Source organism: Bombus affinis, chromosome 6 (assembly GCF_024516045.1).
Source record: "Bombus affinis isolate iyBomAffi1 chromosome 6, iyBomAffi1.2, whole genome shotgun sequence".
Classification (NCBI taxonomy): Eukaryota; Metazoa; Arthropoda; class Insecta; order Hymenoptera; family Apidae; genus Bombus; species Bombus affinis.
Window position 1 is genome coordinate 1617223 of NC_066349.1, and position 20838 is coordinate 1638060.

The 20838-nt window shown below is 34.4% G+C and overlaps 6 protein-coding genes, 1 long non-coding RNA gene and 1 pseudogene across 15 annotated transcripts in view; 7 read left to right on the plus strand and 1 right to left on the minus strand.

Moving 5' to 3' along the window:
• On the plus strand, positions 1–2691 carry LOC126917203 (40S ribosomal protein S6-like). 2 transcript variants are annotated; one of them, XM_050723840.1, is made up of 5 exons: positions 1–187; positions 817–1021; positions 1136–1281; positions 1481–1681; positions 1783–2691. In XM_050723840.1, exons 1-5 carry the CDS (start codon positions 182–184, stop codon positions 1978–1980), a joined length of 756 nt encoding a protein of 251 aa, XP_050579797.1. In that variant the 5' UTR covers positions 1–181; the 3' UTR covers positions 1981–2691. The 2 variants fall into 2 exon arrangements, with proteins under 2 accessions (XP_050579797.1, XP_050579798.1); XM_050723841.1 differs by lacking the exon at positions 1–187 and adding an exon at positions 299–459.
• Positions 1146–20838, minus strand: part of LOC126917221 (uncharacterized) — a 20862-nt gene continuing 1169 nt past the window's right edge. The window contains exon 2 of one of the 4 annotated variants that reach the window (XR_007710884.1): positions 1146–1963. This is a non-coding gene — a long non-coding RNA (uncharacterized LOC126917221). Of the gene's footprint in view, positions 1964–4690; positions 5509–8682; positions 9054–12227; positions 12599–20838 lie in introns of those variants that run through there. The other 3 variants (XR_007710883.1, XR_007710882.1, XR_007710881.1) reach the window with 3 other exon arrangements.
• Positions 3545–6236, plus strand: LOC126917200 (40S ribosomal protein S6-like). The gene is made up of 5 exons (XM_050723828.1): positions 3545–3732; positions 4362–4566; positions 4681–4826; positions 5026–5226; positions 5328–6236. Exons 1-5 carry the CDS (start codon positions 3727–3729, stop codon positions 5523–5525), a joined length of 756 nt encoding a protein of 251 aa, XP_050579785.1. The 5' UTR covers positions 3545–3726; the 3' UTR covers positions 5526–6236.
• On the plus strand, positions 7093–9781 carry LOC126917198 (40S ribosomal protein S6-like). Its single transcript, XM_050723825.1, has 5 exons — positions 7093–7277; positions 7907–8111; positions 8226–8371; positions 8571–8771; positions 8873–9781. Exons 1-5 carry the CDS (start codon positions 7272–7274, stop codon positions 9068–9070), a joined length of 756 nt encoding a protein of 251 aa, XP_050579782.1. The 5' UTR covers positions 7093–7271; the 3' UTR covers positions 9071–9781.
• The window catches only part of LOC126917196 (40S ribosomal protein S6-like), a 17923-nt gene continuing 4610 nt past the window's right edge, over positions 7526–20838 (plus strand). Inside the window, exon 1 of one of the 5 annotated variants that reach the window (XM_050723821.1) lies at positions 7526–7549. In XM_050723821.1, coding sequence (XP_050579778.1) covers positions 7544–7549 — 6 coding nt within the window. In that variant the 5' untranslated portion in view covers positions 7526–7543. Of the gene's footprint in view, positions 7550–10801; positions 10823–11070; positions 11095–14346; positions 14368–14615; positions 14640–20838 lie in introns of those variants that run through there. The other 4 variants (XM_050723816.1, XM_050723820.1, XM_050723818.1 and 1 more) reach the window with 4 other exon arrangements.
• On the plus strand, positions 10802–13326 carry LOC126917197 (40S ribosomal protein S6-like). Its single transcript, XM_050723824.1, has 5 exons — positions 10802–10822; positions 11452–11656; positions 11771–11916; positions 12116–12316; positions 12418–13326. The coding sequence occupies exons 1-5, from the start codon at positions 10817–10819 to the stop codon at positions 12613–12615; spliced, it is 756 nt and encodes a 251-aa protein (XP_050579781.1). The 5' UTR covers positions 10802–10816; the 3' UTR covers positions 12616–13326.
• The window catches only part of LOC126917205 (40S ribosomal protein S6-like), a 17922-nt gene continuing 11700 nt past the window's right edge, over positions 14617–20838 (plus strand). The window contains exon 1 of the mRNA XM_050723850.1: positions 14617–14639. Coding sequence (XP_050579807.1) covers positions 14634–14639 — 6 coding nt within the window. The 5' untranslated portion in view covers positions 14617–14633. The remainder of the gene's footprint in view (positions 14640–20838) is intronic.
• LOC126917219 (40S ribosomal protein S6-like) lies at positions 15025–20354 on the plus strand (annotated as a pseudogene).

Genomic DNA, 20838 nt, shown 5'->3' on the forward strand with positions numbered 1-20838 from the left:
AATATTAATATGATTTGTTTACAGATTTGTACAGAGTTTGTTTATTGTTATTTTCACTTTAATATTTCGTTGAACTTAAATCGGATATCCGGTGTCGGATACTACTACGTACTCAGTGTCCGCGAGTGCGATATACGGTCTTTCCGTTTATAGGTCTCCGTATTGCTGCACATTTGTCACAATGAAGGTACGTATATAATGTAAATTTAAAAATCTAACAAATATTACAAACTATTTCCATGAAAATTTATCTATTGTAATGTTATGAATAATTTTAGATATATCTAATTTAAAAAACATTCGTTTATCTGTCAGCTTAACCGATATTAAAATATGACACATTTTATTTAACTTTGACATTATAAGGAACACAAAGCAGGTCATATCCAAACGAGGAATAATTAAATTTTCTTCATATAGAGCAATAAGATTTACAATTTTCATTATTATACTATGAAAGTAAGCATAACCTCGTTAAAATGTCTTAGACGTTTAACCTATATTTTACTGTACAAGTATAAACGGTCAAACTTTGTGAATACATTTTATGGTTATTATCAAGCAAAAAATACTTTATAAATATAAGTCAATTGAAGCCTTATTACAAGGTGTTGTATCTACTGTTACTTTATAGCATAGTAAGCACGAATTTCTTACTATACCCTTTGTATTTTGAATTTTTGTTCTAACCTTTTGATAAAGCTCTATTTAGCTATGTATATATAAGATTTGTTACACGTGTACATGTACATTGAATAAACTGACAAAGGCTGTTAAATCTTTGCATATTCTGTAAGATATTTATGTGTTTTCTAGTTGAACGTATCATATCCTGCAACAGGATGTCAGAAACTGTTTGAAATCTCCGATGAGCATAAGCTGAGAATTTTTTATGAAAAGCGTATGGGCGCAGAAGTAGAGGCTGATGCTCTCGGCAACGAATGGAAAGGATATGTCGTTCGTATCTCGGGCGGCAATGACAAACAAGGATTTCCTATGAAACAGGGTGTTCTGACTAATGGTAATACAAGCATTTCCTATTTTAATTTCATTTGTAACGGCTTTATGAGTTTACGAATTTTATAGATTTGGTATAATGCATTGATTTTAATTTCTAAAAAATTCTTGTATCTAGGGCGCGTACGTTTACTGCTCTCAAAAGGACATTCATGCTATAGACCTAGACGCGATGGTGAGCGTAAACGTAAATCTGTACGTGGATGCATCGTCGATTCCAACCTTTCAGTACTTGCTCTGGTCATTGTCAAAAAAGGAGAGAAGGTATTAATTTGTCTGTATTTTCTATGTATTATCCATGTTTCAGGGTGTATCTTAGAATTGACTTATTATCTTACGATACTATTATAAACGAGAAAAATTAAATGTAGTCTCTTGATTTGATAAACTGTGTTATGTAAATGGCACTTTTTCTCAGTGTACAGCGAAGCAGTTAATGTAGAGGTTGATTAAATTTTTACAGGATATCCCGGATTTAACTGACAAGGAAGTCCCACGGCGATTGGGACCCAAGAGGGCGAGCAAAATTCGCAAGTTGTTTAATTTATCCAAGGAAGATGATGTCCGTCGATTCGTTGTGAAGCGACCAATTCAAAAAGAGGGTAAACCACAGCGGTCGAAAGCCCCTAAAATTCAACGTCTTATTACCCCACTTACACTCCAGGTTTGTACATATACGTATCTGTATCATATTGTTGTTTTGTTTCGGTTAAAACTTTTCCAAAAGTATGGAGCTTATTATAAAATAAAAGTATTTTTCTATAGAGGAAGAGGCATAGACTGGCTCTAAAGAGGAGGCGTTGCTTGGCTCGCAAGCAACAAGCAGCAGAGTATGCGAAGCTGTTAGCACAACGGCAGAAAGAAGCTAAGAATAGACGTCAAGAAGAACTAAAACGAAAACGTAGCGCTTCTATGCGTGATTCGAAATCATCCAGTCAGTCTGCACCTACCGTTCAAAAGTAAAAGACTGCAATGATACAGCCTAATGCAATATGAAACTAATAAGTTGTGTATAAATATGTTGTAATATTTTGTTGACCTCTCATGTTCCGTATTCGCAATGTTCATTTATTCACTATTACATTCGTTTAAATTTATACAACGTATACATATGGTAGAGGCTTATTAATTTATTTAATTAGTAATTTTTAAGGATTCTGAAATGATTTAAGCCAAATTTTAGTGTTCAGCAACATCAACGGTCAGTTTAATATTATTCTTAGTTTGAGACGAGTATCGAATTTAATTTCTTAACATTGTACTAAAGTTTAGTTGTAGCAGATTCTAAATTTATTAAATTCGGTCGAATTTTTTACTCCATGTTTACAGCAAAATAATCATTTGTCTGATACGTTTTGCTTTAATTTCACATACATTTTTTATATAATGATACCACAATATATTCCATATTCTATTTGATATTCTGTAATGAACCTAACTCTTCAATTTCGAGTAATATATACAGAGATACATATGTAGATTGTAAATAAAGTATGTTTAATGTGTATATTGCAGCTGTAGCAGTCAAATAATATTTACGTTTACTGCCTCGTCTCGTTGGATAGACACTATATATATAAACGTAATCTACATAATGTTATTATTTGTACATTAAGTATCAATTTTGTTGATGTTATCGATGATTGACCAATAAAGAGACCGGAGTGAATTTAATTTTTAATTTTTTTATTTATTCATAAATATTGTTGACGATACAATTTAAAATTTTAATAAAGTAGAAAATAATGATTTAATCATTATATTATAACCATATGAATGACCAAATCATCTGTATAATGACAACTTAATGCGCTCCGTTGTCTTTCTACAAAATATCAGTTATTGTCATAGTGTAAACCACCAAATTACGCGTAAATCGCGATTCTACTATCGATTTATTTATCCATTATTTATATATCGTCATATACGATCAATCTATTTCAATAATGTTATTTACGCATGTACACAAGCAGAATTTCCAATTTTTCAAAAGATCGGGGAGTCAAAGAGAATCAAGGAGAATCGAGGAGTCGTAGAGTAGAATTGTTAGAGTTAGCGTTGTGAAGTTGCGTGAGTTACCAGCGTAGCTGAGAGGTTGAGTTGTTGGCGTTGTCCAGTTGCGTGAGTGGTCAAGTTAGAGTTAGATTGTTACAATTAGTACCATATTAAACAACCATCGTTTTCTGTCTCATTAATATCTGTATAACTAATTTATTGTAAAATAAATTACAAATAATAAAGAGTATCAAAGAAATTGTATACCTAAATTTTTCCTCGATACTACACAATAGTTTTGATAAAATATTCGGATATTTACTTATCTTTTAAAGAAACAATAACGTTTCTTCTTGCATTTATATATTTTCTATGTAATAAAATATGTATGTACGCATTAGTATTATTTTAGATATTTAAAAGAAATGTTTCTAATTTTCTTCACATCTGTCTGTCAGGGAAATATAATTCGTTGATGAACTAATTTAGCATTAAAAATTTACTTAGTTTTAAGTAATTACTATGTAAACATAAATATTAATATGATTTGTTTACAGATTTGTACAGAGTTTGTTTATTGTTATTTTCACTTTAATATTTCGTTGAACTTAAATCGGATATCCGGTGTCGGATACTACTACGTACTCAGTGTCCGCGAGTGCGATATACGGTCTTTCCGTTTATAGGTCTCCGTATTGCTGCACATTTGTCACAATGAAGGTACGTATATAATGTAAATTTAAAAATCTAACAAATATTACAAACTATTTCCATGAAAATTTATCTATTGTAATGTTATGAATAATTTTAGATATATCTAATTTAAAAAACATTCGTTTATCTGTCAGCTTAACCGATATTAAAATATGACACATTTTATTTAACTTTGACATTATAAGGAACACAAAGCAGGTCACATCCAAACGAGGAATAATTAAATTTTCTTCATATAGAGCAATAAGATTTACAATTTTCATTATTATACTATGAAAGTAAGCATAACCTCGTTAAAATGTCTTAGACGTTTAACCTATATTTTACTGTACAAGTATAAACGGTCAACCTTTGTGAATACATTTTATGGTTATTATCAAGCAAAAAATACTTTATAAATATAAGTCAATTGAAGCCTTATTACAAGGTGTTGTATCTACTGTTACTTTATAGCATAGTAAGCACGAATTTCTTACTATACCCTTTGTATTTTGAATTTTTGTTCTAACCTTTTGATAAAGCTCTATTTAGCTATGTATATATAAGATTTGTTACACGTGTACATGTACATTGAATAAACTGACAAAGGCTGTTAAATCTTTGCATATTCTGTAAGATATTTATGTGTTTTCTAGTTGAACGTATCATATCCTGCAACAGGATGTCAGAAACTGTTTGAAATCTCCGATGAGCATAAGCTGAGAATTTTTTATGAAAAGCGTATGGGCGCAGAAGTAGAGGCTGATGCTCTCGGCAACGAATGGAAAGGATATGTCGTTCGTATCTCGGGCGGCAATGACAAACAAGGATTTCCTATGAAACAGGGTGTTCTGACTAATGGTAATACAAGCATTTCCTATTTTAATTTCATTTGTAACGGCTTTATGAGTTTACGAATTTTATAGATTTGGTATAATGCATTGATTTTAATTTCTAAAAAATTCTTGTATCTAGGGCGCGTACGTTTACTGCTCTCAAAAGGACATTCATGCTATAGACCTAGACGCGATGGTGAGCGTAAACGTAAATCTGTACGTGGATGCATCGTCGATTCCAACCTTTCAGTACTTGCTCTGGTCATTGTCAAAAAAGGAGAGAAGGTATTAATTTGTCTGTATTTTCTATGTATTATCCATGTTTCAGGGTGTATCTTAGAATTGACTTATTATCTTACGATACTATTATAAACGAGAAAAATTAAATGTAGTCTCTTGATTTGATAAACTGTGTTATGTAAATGGCACTTTTTCTCAGTGTACAGCGAAGCAGTTAATGTAGAGGTTGATTAAATTTTTACAGGATATCCCGGATTTAACTGACAAGGAAGTCCCACGGCGATTGGGACCCAAGAGGGCGAGCAAAATTCGCAAGTTGTTTAATTTATCCAAGGAAGATGATGTCCGTCGATTCGTTGTGAAGCGACCAATTCAAAAAGAGGGTAAACCACAGCGGTCGAAAGCCCCTAAAATTCAACGTCTTATTACCCCACTTACACTCCAGGTTTGTACATATACGTATCTGTATCATATTGTTGTTTTGTTTCGGTTAAAACTTTTCCAAAAGTATGGAGCTTATTATAAAATAAAAGTATTTTTCTATAGAGGAAGAGGCATAGACTGGCTCTAAAGAGGAGGCGTTGCTTGGCTCGCAAGCAACAAGCAGCAGAGTATGCGAAGCTGTTAGCACAACGGCAGAAAGAAGCTAAGAATAGACGTCAAGAAGAACTAAAACGAAAACGTAGCGCTTCTATGCGTGATTCGAAATCATCCAGTCAGTCTGCACCTACCGTTCAAAAGTAAAAGACTGCAATGATACAGCCTAATGCAATATGAAACTAATAAGTTGTGTATAAATATGTTGTAATATTTTGTTGACCTCTCATGTTCCGTATTCGCAATGTTCATTTATTCACTATTACATTCGTTTAAATTTATACAACGTATACATATGGTAGAGGCTTATTAATTTATTTAATTAGTAATTTTTAAGGATTCTGAAATGATTTAAGCCAAATTTTAGTGTTCAGCAACATCAACGGTCAGTTTAATATTATTCTTAGTTTGAGACGAGTATCGAATTTAATTTCTTAACATTGTACTAAAGTTTAGTTGTAGCAGATTCTAAATTTATTAAATTCGGTCGAATTTTTTACTCCATGTTTACAGCAAAATAATCATTTGTCTGATACGTTTTGCTTTAATTTCACATACATTTTTTATATAATGATACCACAATATATTCCATATTCTATTTGATATTCTGTAATGAACCTAACTCTTCAATTTCGAGTAATATATACAGAGATACATATGTAGATTGTAAATAAAGTATGTTTAATGTGTATATTGCAGCTGTAGCAGTCAAATAATATTTACGTTTACTGCCTCGTCTCGTTGGATAGACACTATATATATAAACGTAATCTACATAATGTTATTATTTGTACATTAAGTATCAATTTTGTTGATGTTATCGATGATTGACCAATAAAGAGACCGGAGTGAATTTAATTTTTAATTTTTTTATTTATTCATAAATATTGTTGACGATACAATTTAAAATTTTAATAAAGTAGAAAATAATGATTTAATCATTATATTATAACCATATGAATGACCAAATCATCTGTATAATGACAACTTAATGCGCTCCGTTGTCTTTCTACAAAATATCAGTTATTGTCATAGTGTAAACCACCAAATTACGCGTAAATCGCGATTCTACTATCGATTTATTTATCCATTATTTATATATCGTCATATACGATCAATCTATTTCAATAATGTTATTTACGCATGTACACAAGCAGAATTTCCAATTTTTCAAAAGATCGGGGAGTCAAAGAGAATCAAGGAGAATCGAGGAGTCGTAGAGTAGAATTGTTAGAGTTAGCGTTGTGAAGTTGCGTGAGTTACCAGCGTAGCTGAGAGGTTGAGTTGTTGGCGTTGTCCAGTTGCGTGAGTGGTCAAGTTAGAGTTAGATTGTTACAATTAGTACCATATTAAACAACCATCGTTTTCTGTCTCATTAATATCTGTATAACTAATTTATTGTAAAATAAATTACAAATAATAAAGAGTATCAAAGAAATTGTATACCTAAATTTTTCCTCGATACTACACAATAGTTTTGATAAAATATTCGGATATTTACTTATCTTTTAAAGAAACAATAACGTTTCTTCTTGCATTTATATATTTTCTATGTAATAAAATATGTATGTACGCATTAGTATTATTTTAGATATTTAAAAGAAATGTTTCTAATTTTCTTCACATCTGTCTGTCAGGGAAATATAATTCGTTGATGAACTAATTTAGCATTAAAAATTTACTTAGTTTTAAGTAATTACTATGTAAACATAAATATTAATATGATTTGTTTACAGATTTGTACAGAGTTTGTTTATTGTTATTTTCACTTTAATATTTCGTTGAACTTAAATCGGATATCCGGTGTCGGATACTACTACGTACTCAGTGTCCGCGAGTGCGATATACGGTCTTTCCGTTTATAGGTCTCCGTATTGCTGCACATTTGTCACAATGAAGGTACGTATATAATGTAAATTTAAAAATCTAACAAATATTACAAACTATTTCCATGAAAATTTATCTATTGTAATGTTATGAATAATTTTAGATATATCTAATTTAAAAAACATTCGTTTATCTGTCAGCTTAACCGATATTAAAATATGACACATTTTATTTAACTTTGACATTATAAGGAACACAAAGCAGGTCACATCCAAACGAGGAATAATTAAATTTTCTTCATATAGAGCAATAAGATTTACAATTTTCATTATTATACTATGAAAGTAAGCATAACCTCGTTAAAATGTCTTAGACGTTTAACCTATATTTTACTGTACAAGTATAAACGGTCAACCTTTGTGAATACATTTTATGGTTATTATCAAGCAAAAAATACTTTATAAATATAAGTCAATTGAAGCCTTATTACAAGGTGTTGTATCTACTGTTACTTTATAGCATAGTAAGCACGAATTTCTTACTATACCCTTTGTATTTTGAATTTTTGTTCTAACCTTTTGATAAAGCTCTATTTAGCTATGTATATATAAGATTTGTTACACGTGTACATGTACATTGAATAAACTGACAAAGGCTGTTAAATCTTTGCATATTCTGTAAGATATTTATGTGTTTTCTAGTTGAACGTATCATATCCTGCAACAGGATGTCAGAAACTGTTTGAAATCTCCGATGAGCATAAGCTGAGAATTTTTTATGAAAAGCGTATGGGCGCAGAAGTAGAGGCTGATGCTCTCGGCAACGAATGGAAAGGATATGTCGTTCGTATCTCGGGCGGCAATGACAAACAAGGATTTCCTATGAAACAGGGTGTTCTGACTAATGGTAATACAAGCATTTCCTATTTTAATTTCATTTGTAACGGCTTTATGAGTTTACGAATTTTATAGATTTGGTATAATGCATTGATTTTAATTTCTAAAAAATTCTTGTATCTAGGGCGCGTACGTTTACTGCTCTCAAAAGGACATTCATGCTATAGACCTAGACGCGATGGTGAGCGTAAACGTAAATCTGTACGTGGATGCATCGTCGATTCCAACCTTTCAGTACTTGCTCTGGTCATTGTCAAAAAAGGAGAGAAGGTATTAATTTGTCTGTATTTTCTATGTATTATCCATGTTTCAGGGTGTATCTTAGAATTGACTTATTATCTTACGATACTATTATAAACGAGAAAAATTAAATGTAGTCTCTTGATTTGATAAACTGTGTTATGTAAATGGCACTTTTTCTCAGTGTACAGCGAAGCAGTTAATGTAGAGGTTGATTAAATTTTTACAGGATATCCCGGATTTAACTGACAAGGAAGTCCCACGGCGATTGGGACCCAAGAGGGCGAGCAAAATTCGCAAGTTGTTTAATTTATCCAAGGAAGATGATGTCCGTCGATTCGTTGTGAAGCGACCAATTCAAAAAGAGGGTAAACCACAGCGGTCGAAAGCCCCTAAAATTCAACGTCTTATTACCCCACTTACACTCCAGGTTTGTACATATACGTATCTGTATCATATTGTTGTTTTGTTTCGGTTAAAACTTTTCCAAAAGTATGGAGCTTATTATAAAATAAAAGTATTTTTCTATAGAGGAAGAGGCATAGACTGGCTCTAAAGAGGAGGCGTTGCTTGGCTCGCAAGCAACAAGCAGCAGAGTATGCGAAGCTGTTAGCACAACGGCAGAAAGAAGCTAAGAATAGACGTCAAGAAGAACTAAAACGAAAACGTAGCGCTTCTATGCGTGATTCGAAATCATCCAGTCAGTCTGCACCTACCGTTCAAAAGTAAAAGACTGCAATGATACAGCCTAATGCAATATGAAACTAATAAGTTGTGTATAAATATGTTGTAATATTTTGTTGACCTCTCATGTTCCGTATTCGCAATGTTCATTTATTCACTATTACATTCGTTTAAATTTATACAACGTATACATATGGTAGAGGCTTATTAATTTATTTAATTAGTAATTTTTAAGGATTCTGAAATGATTTAAGCCAAATTTTAGTGTTCAGCAACATCAACGGTCAGTTTAATATTATTCTTAGTTTGAGACGAGTATCGAATTTAATTTCTTAACATTGTACTAAAGTTTAGTTGTAGCAGATTCTAAATTTATTAAATTCGGTCGAATTTTTTACTCCATGTTTACAGCAAAATAATCATTTGTCTGATACGTTTTGCTTTAATTTCACATACATTTTTTATATAATGATACCACAATATATTCCATATTCTATTTGATATTCTGTAATGAACCTAACTCTTCAATTTCGAGTAATATATACAGAGATACATATGTAGATTGTAAATAAAGTATGTTTAATGTGTATATTGCAGCTGTAGCAGTCAAATAATATTTACGTTTACTGCCTCGTCTCGTTGGATAGACACTATATATATAAACGTAATCTACATAATGTTATTATTTGTACATTAAGTATCAATTTTGTTGATGTTATCGATGATTGACCAATAAAGAGACCGGAGTGAATTTAATTTTTAATTTTTTTATTTATTCATAAATATTGTTGACGATACAATTTAAAATTTTAATAAAGTAGAAAATAATGATTTAATCATTATATTATAACCATATGAATGACCAAATCATCTGTATAATGACAACTTAATGCGCTCCGTTGTCTTTCTACAAAATATCAGTTATTGTCATAGTGTAAACCACCAAATTACGCGTAAATCGCGATTCTACTATCGATTTATTTATCCATTATTTATATATCGTCATATACGATCAATCTATTTCAATAATGTTATTTACGCATGTACACAAGCAGAATTTCCAATTTTTCAAAAGATCGGGGAGTCAAAGAGAATCAAGGAGAATCGAGGAGTCGTAGAGTAGAATTGTTAGAGTTAGCGTTGTGAAGTTGCGTGAGTTACCAGCGTAGCTGAGAGGTTGAGTTGTTGGCGTTGTCCAGTTGCGTGAGTGGTCAAGTTAGAGTTAGATTGTTACAATTAGTACCATATTAAACAACCATCGTTTTCTGTCTCATTAATATCTGTATAACTAATTTATTGTAAAATAAATTACAAATAATAAAGAGTATCAAAGAAATTGTATACCTAAATTTTTCCTCGATACTACACAATAGTTTTGATAAAATATTCGGATATTTACTTATCTTTTAAAGAAACAATAACGTTTCTTCTTGCATTTATATATTTTCTATGTAATAAAATATGTATGTACGCATTAGTATTATTTTAGATATTTAAAAGAAATGTTTCTAATTTTCTTCACATCTGTCTGTCAGGGAAATATAATTCGTTGATGAACTAATTTAGCATTAAAAATTTACTTAGTTTTAAGTAATTACTATGTAAACATAAATATTAATATGATTTGTTTACAGATTTGTACAGAGTTTGTTTATTGTTATTTTCACTTTAATATTTCGTTGAACTTAAATCGGATATCCGGTGTCGGATACTACTACGTACTCAGTGTCCGCGAGTGCGATATACGGTCTTTCCGTTTATAGGTCTCCGTATTGCTGCACATTTGTCACAATGAAGGTACGTATATAATGTAAATTTAAAAATCTAACAAATATTACAAACTATTTCCATGAAAATTTATCTATTGTAATGTTATGAATAATTTTAGATATATCTAATTTAAAAAACATTCGTTTATCTGTCAGCTTAACCGATATTAAAATATGACACATTTTATTTAACTTTGACATTATAAGGAACACAAAGCAGGTCACATCCAAACGAGGAATAATTAAATTTTCTTCATATAGAGCAATAAGATTTACAATTTTCATTATTATACTATGAAAGTAAGCATAACCTCGTTAAAATGTCTTAGACGTTTAACCTATATTTTACTGTACAAGTATAAACGGTCAACCTTTGTGAATACATTTTATGGTTATTATCAAGCAAAAAATACTTTATAAATATAAGTCAATTGAAGCCTTATTACAAGGTGTTGTATCTACTGTTACTTTATAGCATAGTAAGCACGAATTTCTTACTATACCCTTTGTATTTTGAATTTTTGTTCTAACCTTTTGATAAAGCTCTATTTAGCTATGTATATATAAGATTTGTTACACGTGTACATGTACATTGAATAAACTGACAAAGGCTGTTAAATCTTTGCATATTCTGTAAGATATTTATGTGTTTTCTAGTTGAACGTATCATATCCTGCAACAGGATGTCAGAAACTGTTTGAAATCTCCGATGAGCATAAGCTGAGAATTTTTTATGAAAAGCGTATGGGCGCAGAAGTAGAGGCTGATGCTCTCGGCAACGAATGGAAAGGATATGTCGTTCGTATCTCGGGCGGCAATGACAAACAAGGATTTCCTATGAAACAGGGTGTTCTGACTAATGGTAATACAAGCATTTCCTATTTTAATTTCATTTGTAACGGCTTTATGAGTTTACGAATTTTATAGATTTGGTATAATGCATTGATTTTAATTTCTAAAAAATTCTTGTATCTAGGGCGCGTACGTTTACTGCTCTCAAAAGGACATTCATGCTATAGACCTAGACGCGATGGTGAGCGTAAACGTAAATCTGTACGTGGATGCATCGTCGATTCCAACCTTTCAGTACTTGCTCTGGTCATTGTCAAAAAAGGAGAGAAGGTATTAATTTGTCTGTATTTTCTATGTATTATCCATGTTTCAGGGTGTATCTTAGAATTGACTTATTATCTTACGATACTATTATAAACGAGAAAAATTAAATGTAGTCTCTTGATTTGATAAACTGTGTTATGTAAATGGCACTTTTTCTCAGTGTACAGCGAAGCAGTTAATGTAGAGGTTGATTAAATTTTTACAGGATATCCCGGATTTAACTGACAAGGAAGTCCCACGGCGATTGGGACCCAAGAGGGCGAGCAAAATTCGCAAGTTGTTTAATTTATCCAAGGAAGATGATGTCCGTCGATTCGTTGTGAAGCGACCAATTCAAAAAGAGGGTAAACCACAGCGGTCGAAAGCCCCTAAAATTCAACGTCTTATTACCCCACTTACACTCCAGGTTTGTACATATACGTATCTGTATCATATTGTTGTTTTGTTTCGGTTAAAACTTTTCCAAAAGTATGGAGCTTATTATAAAATAAAAGTATTTTTCTATAGAGGAAGAGGCATAGACTGGCTCTAAAGAGGAGGCGTTGCTTGGCTCGCAAGCAACAAGCAGCAGAGTATGCGAAGCTGTTAGCACAACGGCAGAAAGAAGCTAAGAATAGACGTCAAGAAGAACTAAAACGAAAACGTAGCGCTTCTATGCGTGATTCGAAATCATCCAGTCAGTCTGCACCTACCGTTCAAAAGTAAAAGACTGCAATGATACAGCCTAATGCAATATGAAACTAATAAGTTGTGTATAAATATGTTGTAATATTTTGTTGACCTCTCATGTTCCGTATTCGCAATGTTCATTTATTCACTATTACATTCGTTTAAATTTATACAACGTATACATATGGTAGAGGCTTATTAATTTATTTAATTAGTAATTTTTAAGGATTCTGAAATGATTTAAGCCAAATTTTAGTGTTCAGCAACATCAACGGTCAGTTTAATATTATTCTTAGTTTGAGACGAGTATCGAATTTAATTTCTTAACATTGTACTAAAGTTTAGTTGTAGCAGATTCTAAATTTATTAAATTCGGTCGAATTTTTTACTCCATGTTTACAGCAAAATAATCATTTGTCTGATACGTTTTGCTTTAATTTCACATACATTTTTTATATAATGATACCACAATATATTCCATATTCTATTTGATATTCTGTAATGAACCTAACTCTTCAATTTCGAGTAATATATACAGAGATACATATGTAGATTGTAAATAAAGTATGTTTAATGTGTATATTGCAGCTGTAGCAGTCAAATAATATTTACGTTTACTGCCTCGTCTCGTTGGATAGACACTATATATATAAACGTAATCTACATAATGTTATTATTTGTACATTAAGTATCAATTTTGTTGATGTTATCGATGATTGACCAATAAAGAGACCGGAGTGAATTTAATTTTTAATTTTTTTATTTATTCATAAATATTGTTGACGATACAATTTAAAATTTTAATAAAGTAGAAAATAATGATTTAATCATTATATTATAACCATATGAATGACCAAATCATCTGTATAATGACAATTTAATGCGCTCCGTTGTCTTTCTACAAAATATCAGTTATTGTCATAGTGTAAACCACCAAATTACGCGTAAATCGCGATTCTACTATCGATTTATTTATCCATTATTTATATATCGTCATATACGATCAATCTATTTCAATAATGTTATTTACGCATGTACACAAGCAGAATTTCCAATTTTTCAAAAGATCGGGGAGTCAAAGAGAATCAAGGAGAATCGAGGAGTCGTAGAGTAGAATTGTTAGAGTTAGCGTTGTGAAGTTGCGTGAGTTACCAGCGTAGCTGAGAGGTTGAGTTGTTGGCGTTGTCCAGTTGCGTGAGTGGTCAAGTTAGAGTTAGATTGTTACAATTAGTACCATATTAAACAACCATCGTTTTCTGTCTCATTAATATCTGTATAACTAATTTATTGTAAAATAAATTACAAATAATAAAGAGTATCAAAGAAATTGTATACCTAAATTTTTCCTCGATACTACACAATAGTTTTGATAAAATATTCGGATATTTACTTATCTTTTAAAGAAACAATAACGTTTCTTCTTGCATTTATATATTTTCTATGTAATAAAATATGTATGTACGCATTAGTATTATTTTAGATATTTAAAAGAAATGTTTCTAATTTTCTTCACATCTGTCTGTCAGGGAAATATAATTCGTTGATGAACTAATTTAGCATTAAAAATTTACTTAGTTTTAAGTAATTACTATGTAAACATAAATATTAATATGATTTGTTTACAGATTTGTACAGAGTTTGTTTATTGTTATTTTCACTTTAATATTTCGTTGAACTTAAATCGGATATCCGGTGTCGGATACTACTACGTACTCAGTGTCCGCGAGTGCGATATACGGTCTTTCCGTTTATAGGTCTCCGTATTGCTGCACATTTGTCACAATGAAGGTACGTATATAATGTAAATTTAAAAATCTAACAAATATTACAAACTATTTCCATGAAAATTTATCTATTGTAATGTTATGAATAATTTTAGATATATCTAATTTAAAAAACATTCGTTTATCTGTCAGCTTAACCGATATTAAAATATGACACATTTTATTTAACTTTGACATTATAAGGAACACAAAGCAGGTCACATCCAAACGAGGAATAATTAAATTTTCTTCATATAGAGCAATAAGATTTACAATTTTCATTATTATACTATGAAAGTAAGCATAACCTCGTTAAAATGTCTTAGACGTTTAACCTATATTTTACTGTACAAGTATAAACGGTCAAACTTTGTGAATACATTTTATGGTTATTATCAAGCAAAAAATACTTTATAAATATAAGTCAATTGAAGCCTTATTACAAGGTGTTGTATCTACTGTTACTTTATAGCATAGTAAGCACGAATTTCTTACTATACCCTTTGTATTTTGAATTTTTGTTCTAACCTTTTGATAAAGCTCTATTTAGCTATGTATATATAAGATTTGTTACACGTGTACATGTACATTGAATAAACTGACAAAGGCTGTTAAATCTTTGCATATTCTGTAAGATATTTATGTGTTTTCTAGTTGAACGTATCATATCCTGCAACAGGATGTTAGAAATTGCTTGAAATCTCCGATGAGCATAAGCTGAGAATTTTTTATGAAAAGCGTATGGGCGCAGAAGTAGAGGCTGATGCTCTCGGTAACGAATGGAAAGGATATGTCGTTCGTATCTCGGGCGGCAATGACAAACAAGGATTTCCTATGGAACAGGGTGTTCTGACTAATGGTAATACAAGCATTTCCTTTTTTAATTTCATTTGTAACGGCTTTATGAGTTTACGAATTTTATAGATTTGGTATAATTCATTGATTTTAATTTCTAAAAAATTCTTGTATCTAGGGCGCGCACGTTTAATGCTCTCAAAAGGACATTCATGCTATAGACCTAGACGCGATGGTGAGCGTAAACATAAATCTGTCCGTGGATGCATCGTCGATTCCAACCTTTCAGTTCTTGCTCTGGTCATTGTCAAAAAAGGAGAAAAGGTATTAATTTGTCTGCATTTTCTATGTATTATCCATGTTTCAGAGTGTATCTTAGAATTGACTTATTATCTTACGATACTATTATAAACGAGAAAAATTAAATGTAGTCTCTTGATTTGATAAACTGTGTTATGTAAATGGCACTTTTTCTCAGTGTACAGCGAAGCAGTTAATGTAGAGGTTTTTTTTTTTTTTTTTTTTTTTTTTTATTTATTAGAATATTTACAATCAATTCTCGTTGAGAATTTTCAGTAACTTAGTTTGGCGTGATACAATGACATGGATTATAATAGTTTTATATTGTTGATTCTAGTAGGACTAATGGTTTAATCTAGTGGGTATTTTCTTTTTAGTCTGCGGATCTGGTCCGTCGTGTCCAGTAGTTGGGTGACTAGTGGGTTGTGGTGGTTGTTGACTCTTGTGCTATATCTGCTTCTGGACTTGTGTATTTCATCTTTGACTGTAGGTATCTTGAGGTCTCGGTGGATTGTTTCGTTGGTAACATACCAGGGTGCATTTAATAGGGATCTTAGCGTTTTCGATTGGAAGCGTTGGAGTATTTCAATGTTGGAGTTACTTGCTGTTCCCCATAGTTGGATTCCGTAGGTCCAGACAGGTTTTATTACGGCCTTGTAGAGGGTTATTTTGTTCTGTATGTTTAGTTTGGAGCGTCGGCCCGTGAGCCAATAGAATTTTCTTAGTTTTTCCTTTAATTGCTTTGTTTTTTCTGAGATATGTTTTTTCCAAGTTAGCCTGTCCAGGGTCATGCCCAGGTATCTTACGGAGTCCTTGCTTAGGATTATTGTGTTGTTAATGGTGACGTGGGGGCAGGTTTGTTTTCGGAGCGTGAAGGTTACATGGGAGGATTTTTTTTCGTTTATTTTAAAACCCCATTTTTGGAACCACTTTTCCATGGAGTCGAGACTTCGCTGGAGAGTGGATGAGGCAATTGCCGGGTCTGCGTGGGTAGCTAGTAGTGCTGTGTCGTCGGCAAATGTTGCTATTGTTACCTCGTTTGATATGGGTAAGTCGGCAGTGTAGATGGAGAATAGTAGGGGTCCGAGGACAGTACCTTGCGGTATGCCTGATTTTATTGGGAATGTTGCGGAAGTGGCGCCTATACATTTAACTATGAATTGTCTGTTGGTTAGGTAGGATTTTAAGATGGAGTAGTATGGGTGGGGTAGGATTTTTTTAAGCTTGTAGAGTAGCCCTTCATGCCATACTTTATCGAATGCCTGTTGGATGTCTAGGAATACGGCTGAGCAGTATTTTTTCTTTTCAAGGGTTTGGCTGATCATGTGGGTTATGCGGTGGATTTGCTCTACTGTTGAGTGTTGTTTTCGGAAGTCGAATTGGTGATCTGGGAGGGTCTTCAATTCTTCTAGGAGTGGAAGGAGGCGATTCGTGAGCATCCTCTCGAATAGTTTAGACAGGGTAGGTAAAAGACTGATTGGGCGATAGGAGCTGGTTTCATATATTGGTTTACCGGGTTTGGGGATGAGGGTGATCAGTGAGATTTTTCACGCCTTAGGAAAGTGTTCAAGGCGGAGGATGGCGTTAAAGATTGATGCAATGAGTGCAATCCCTTTTATGGGGAGTTCCTTGATTGCTTTGTTTCCTATTAAGTCGTGACCTGCTGCTTTCTTGGGGTTTAGGCGACTGATTGCTTCTATGATCTCTGCAGAAGTGAAGGGTTAAAAAGGAGGGGACATTTGGAAGGGAGTGTGCAGGTATTCGGTGACGTTCGCTGCGGCTATGGAGGAATGGGGTTGGAATACTTCAGTCAAATGTTTGGCAAATAGGTTGGTTTTTTCTATAGGGCTACGCGCCCATCCACCCTGCGGGCGGCGGATTGGGGGTATTATTTGTGGGGGGCGCGTGAGTTTCCTGGAGGCTTTCCATAGTGAGTAGTTTGAGTCGGCTGTGGGGGACAGGCTGGCGAGGTATTTGTGAAAACGGTCATTATTGTAGTTCTTTATGGTTTTGGATAGTTTTCTAGTTGCGTTGTTTAGTTTGCGTTTGTCCTCCGTTGTTCTATGGGTCTGCCATATCCTTCTTAGTCTACGTTTTTCTGCTATTTTCTTTAGTATGTACTGGGGGTATTCGTGGTTGCTGGTGGACGTTTTTGCCGGTGTGGAGACGCGGATAGCGTTTATTATGCTCGCGTTAGGTATTCCGTGGCTGCTTTGATTTCTTCATTGGTTTTTAGTGAGGTTGAGGCTGAAATTGTGTGGGTAAAGACTTCTCTAAAGAGCTGCCAGTTGGTGTGTTGGTTATGAATGGAGCCGTTAGGTGTATTCTCGATGATAGTTGAACTGACTGTTACTATCACGGGGGAATGATCAGAGGAGAGATCAGCCGAGGAATTGATTTGGACGTGTCTTGACGAGATATTTTTAGTTATGAAGAAATCAAGGAGATCGGGTATTTTGTTTGTGTCGGTGGGCCAGTGTGTGGGTTCGTATGTGGTAAGGTAGTTGAGGTTGTTGGTTAATATGCTGTTGAGGAGGTTTTTGCCTCTTACTGTAACCAGTCTGCTGCCCCATTGGGTGTGTTTAGCGTTGTAGTCTCCTCCGGCTATGAATTTGCTGCCCAGGGTGTCCAGGAAGTGGTCAAAGTCTTCTTTGGCGATGGGGTGTCTGGGAGGGCAGTATACAGCTGAGGTGGTGATTGTACCATGACAGTCTTCTATTGCTACGTTTGTTGCTTGGAGGTAGTCTTTCTGGAATGGTTGAAGTTCGTAGTGCTTGATGTTTGACTTGATTATTATTCCGGTGCCGCCGTGAGCCTTTCCGCTGGGGTGTTGGGTGTGGTAGAAGTTGTAGCCGTGTATTTTGAGATAGTTTTTGTCGGTGAAGTGGGTTTCGGATATGAGCATCACATCGATTTGCTGTTGTTTTAAGAATAGTTCTAGTTCGGCTTTGTGCTGAGCTAGACCGTTGGCGTTCCACAGGGCTATTCGCATTGGTTTTATTTTGCTTCTGTGCTTATGAATTTGTCCATGAAGCGTGTGAGTAGGGACAGCAAGTTGTTAATTTGCTCAGTTTGCTTCTCGATAAGTTTTTCGAGTCTGGTAAAGTTGTCTGTGCTTTGTGGGGTGGGAATTCTATTTTCTGTGTGTACACTGTGTGTTTTCGAGTTGTATGCGTTTCCTTGCGTTGCCTGCGCATAGGATACTGTTGGTGTGGTGAGTTTTTGGGGTTTAGGTTCTTGTATGTTTATGTCCTTGGGTCTCAGTTTTGGATACTTTATATTATGTAGCGATTTGTAGGCTGAGCATCCTTTGTAGTTCGCAGGATGCTCTCCTTGACAGTGGATACACTTGGCGGGGGTTTCCGGGGATTTAGTGCATTGGTCAGTGGGGTGATTACCTGCACATTTTACGCACCGGAAGTTGTGATTGCAGTATTTCTGCGTGTGGCCGTACCTTTGGCACCTCTTGCATTGTATTATTTCTTTCTTTACAAGAGGTGGCTCGAACTTAACTATGGAGTTCATCAGCCGATTGATATTGTAGATTTCTTTATTGTTTGTTTTTTGTTTTAGGTCTATAAAAAATAAGGATAGTGGATTTTTTGTGATTCTATGCCTAATGTTACTGATGTTAGTTACTTCGTGGCCTTGATTTGACAGTTCGCATTTTAGTTCGTCTAGATCGACTGAGTGATGGATATTGCGTAGCACCACTCGAAATGGTCTTTCTTGTTTGAGCTGGTATGTGTGGAATTTGGCGTTTAACGTTTTTAATAGCTTGGTTAACTTTCTATAGGCGTCTGGGTGGGACGGCAGTATTTTCACTTGGTTGTTGTTAATCTTTAGCTTGTAGTCTTCTTTGCTGATGTCTTTTTCGATAGTTTTAATCATTGACTGTATGTCGATTACGTCGTTAATGAATATCGGTGGGGGAGGGGGAGTTCTTTGAGTATGGAGATTATTTACCTTTTCGGTTGTAATCATGGAGTCTTCCGTGGACTCCAGAATTGAGAATCTATTGTAGGTAGTCACTTGGCTGGCTGATGGTTTGGTTTGAATCTTGTTTACATTTGTCTTGGTCGGTTCGAGCTTTCGTTTTTTCGTGTGGTGGTCATTTACCAGGATAGTTGCGTTGCCCTCTTGCCACGGGGGAGGAAACATGGCGGTGTTATAATTTTGCTCCGGGGAGCCTGTTGGAAATGATAAAGCCATCATCGAGCTAGTTAATTCTGTGTGAAAGAACTAGTCGAGAGGCTGTTAACCCCTGGCTAGGTTAGTTGGATTCGCTTTCGTCGGCTGGACGTCACGTGGAGTTTTGTGAACTTCACAGGGCACTGGACACACGTCTGCACGTCTCGGCACTCAGCAGCAACTGGATGGTCACTTGCTGCTTTGTGGACTTTGCCGAGCACGTCTGCACGCCTCGGCACTCACGAACGAACTGTTAATGTAGAGGTTGATTAAATTTTTACAGGATATCCCGGATTTAACTGACAAGGAAGTCCCACGGCGATTGGGACCCAAGAGGGCCAGCAAAATTCGCAAGTTGTTTAATTTATCCAAGGAAGATGATGTCCGTCGATTCGTTGTGAAGCGATCAATTTAAAAAGAGGGTAAACCACAGCGGTCGAAAGCCCCTAAAATTCAACGTCTTATTACCCCACTTACACTCCAGGTTTGTACATATACGTATCTGTATCATATTGTTGTTTTGTTTCGGTTAAAACTTTTCCAAAAGTATGGAGCTTATTATAAAGTAAAAGTATTTTTGTATAGAGGAAGAGGCATAGACTGGCTCTGAAGAGGAGGCGTTGCTTGGCTCGCAAGCAACAAGCAGCAGAGTATGCGAAGCTGTTAGCACAACGGCAGAAAGACGCTAAGAATAGACGTCAAGACGAACTAAAACGAAAACGTTGAGGTGATGGGCGTGATAGGTCTAGTATAATCACTCGTATCGTTAACAATAACAATTTATTAGTCTATGTTCGTGATGTACACTCGTGCGTAGAACACGCGATACAATTATCGGTACGCGGTTACAAGTTCGAGCTCGGTGGGATACGCTTCGCGGTGCGATTCACGTCGGAACGGTTGTCCAGATGTCGAGAAGTTCGGATTCGCTATTACGTACGATTACGGGCGGACGATTCAGATAGGCTTTTTCCAACTTGCCTCGCGACTCCCGATAGAACAGAATGAATTTGTGTCGCGATGATGCTCCTTAGGAAAACTGTGCTTGGGTGTGTCTAAGGATACGGGATCATCGGATTCGTTAAGGAAAGCGTTAGTTCAGAGAGTGAAGGAAATGGACGTCGCTGTTAATTGGCTAAATCGTGAGTTGGTGGTTGGAAAGAGATGGCAACTGCCCTTGAGAGAAAGTTGCTAGCGAGGAGCGTCGTAC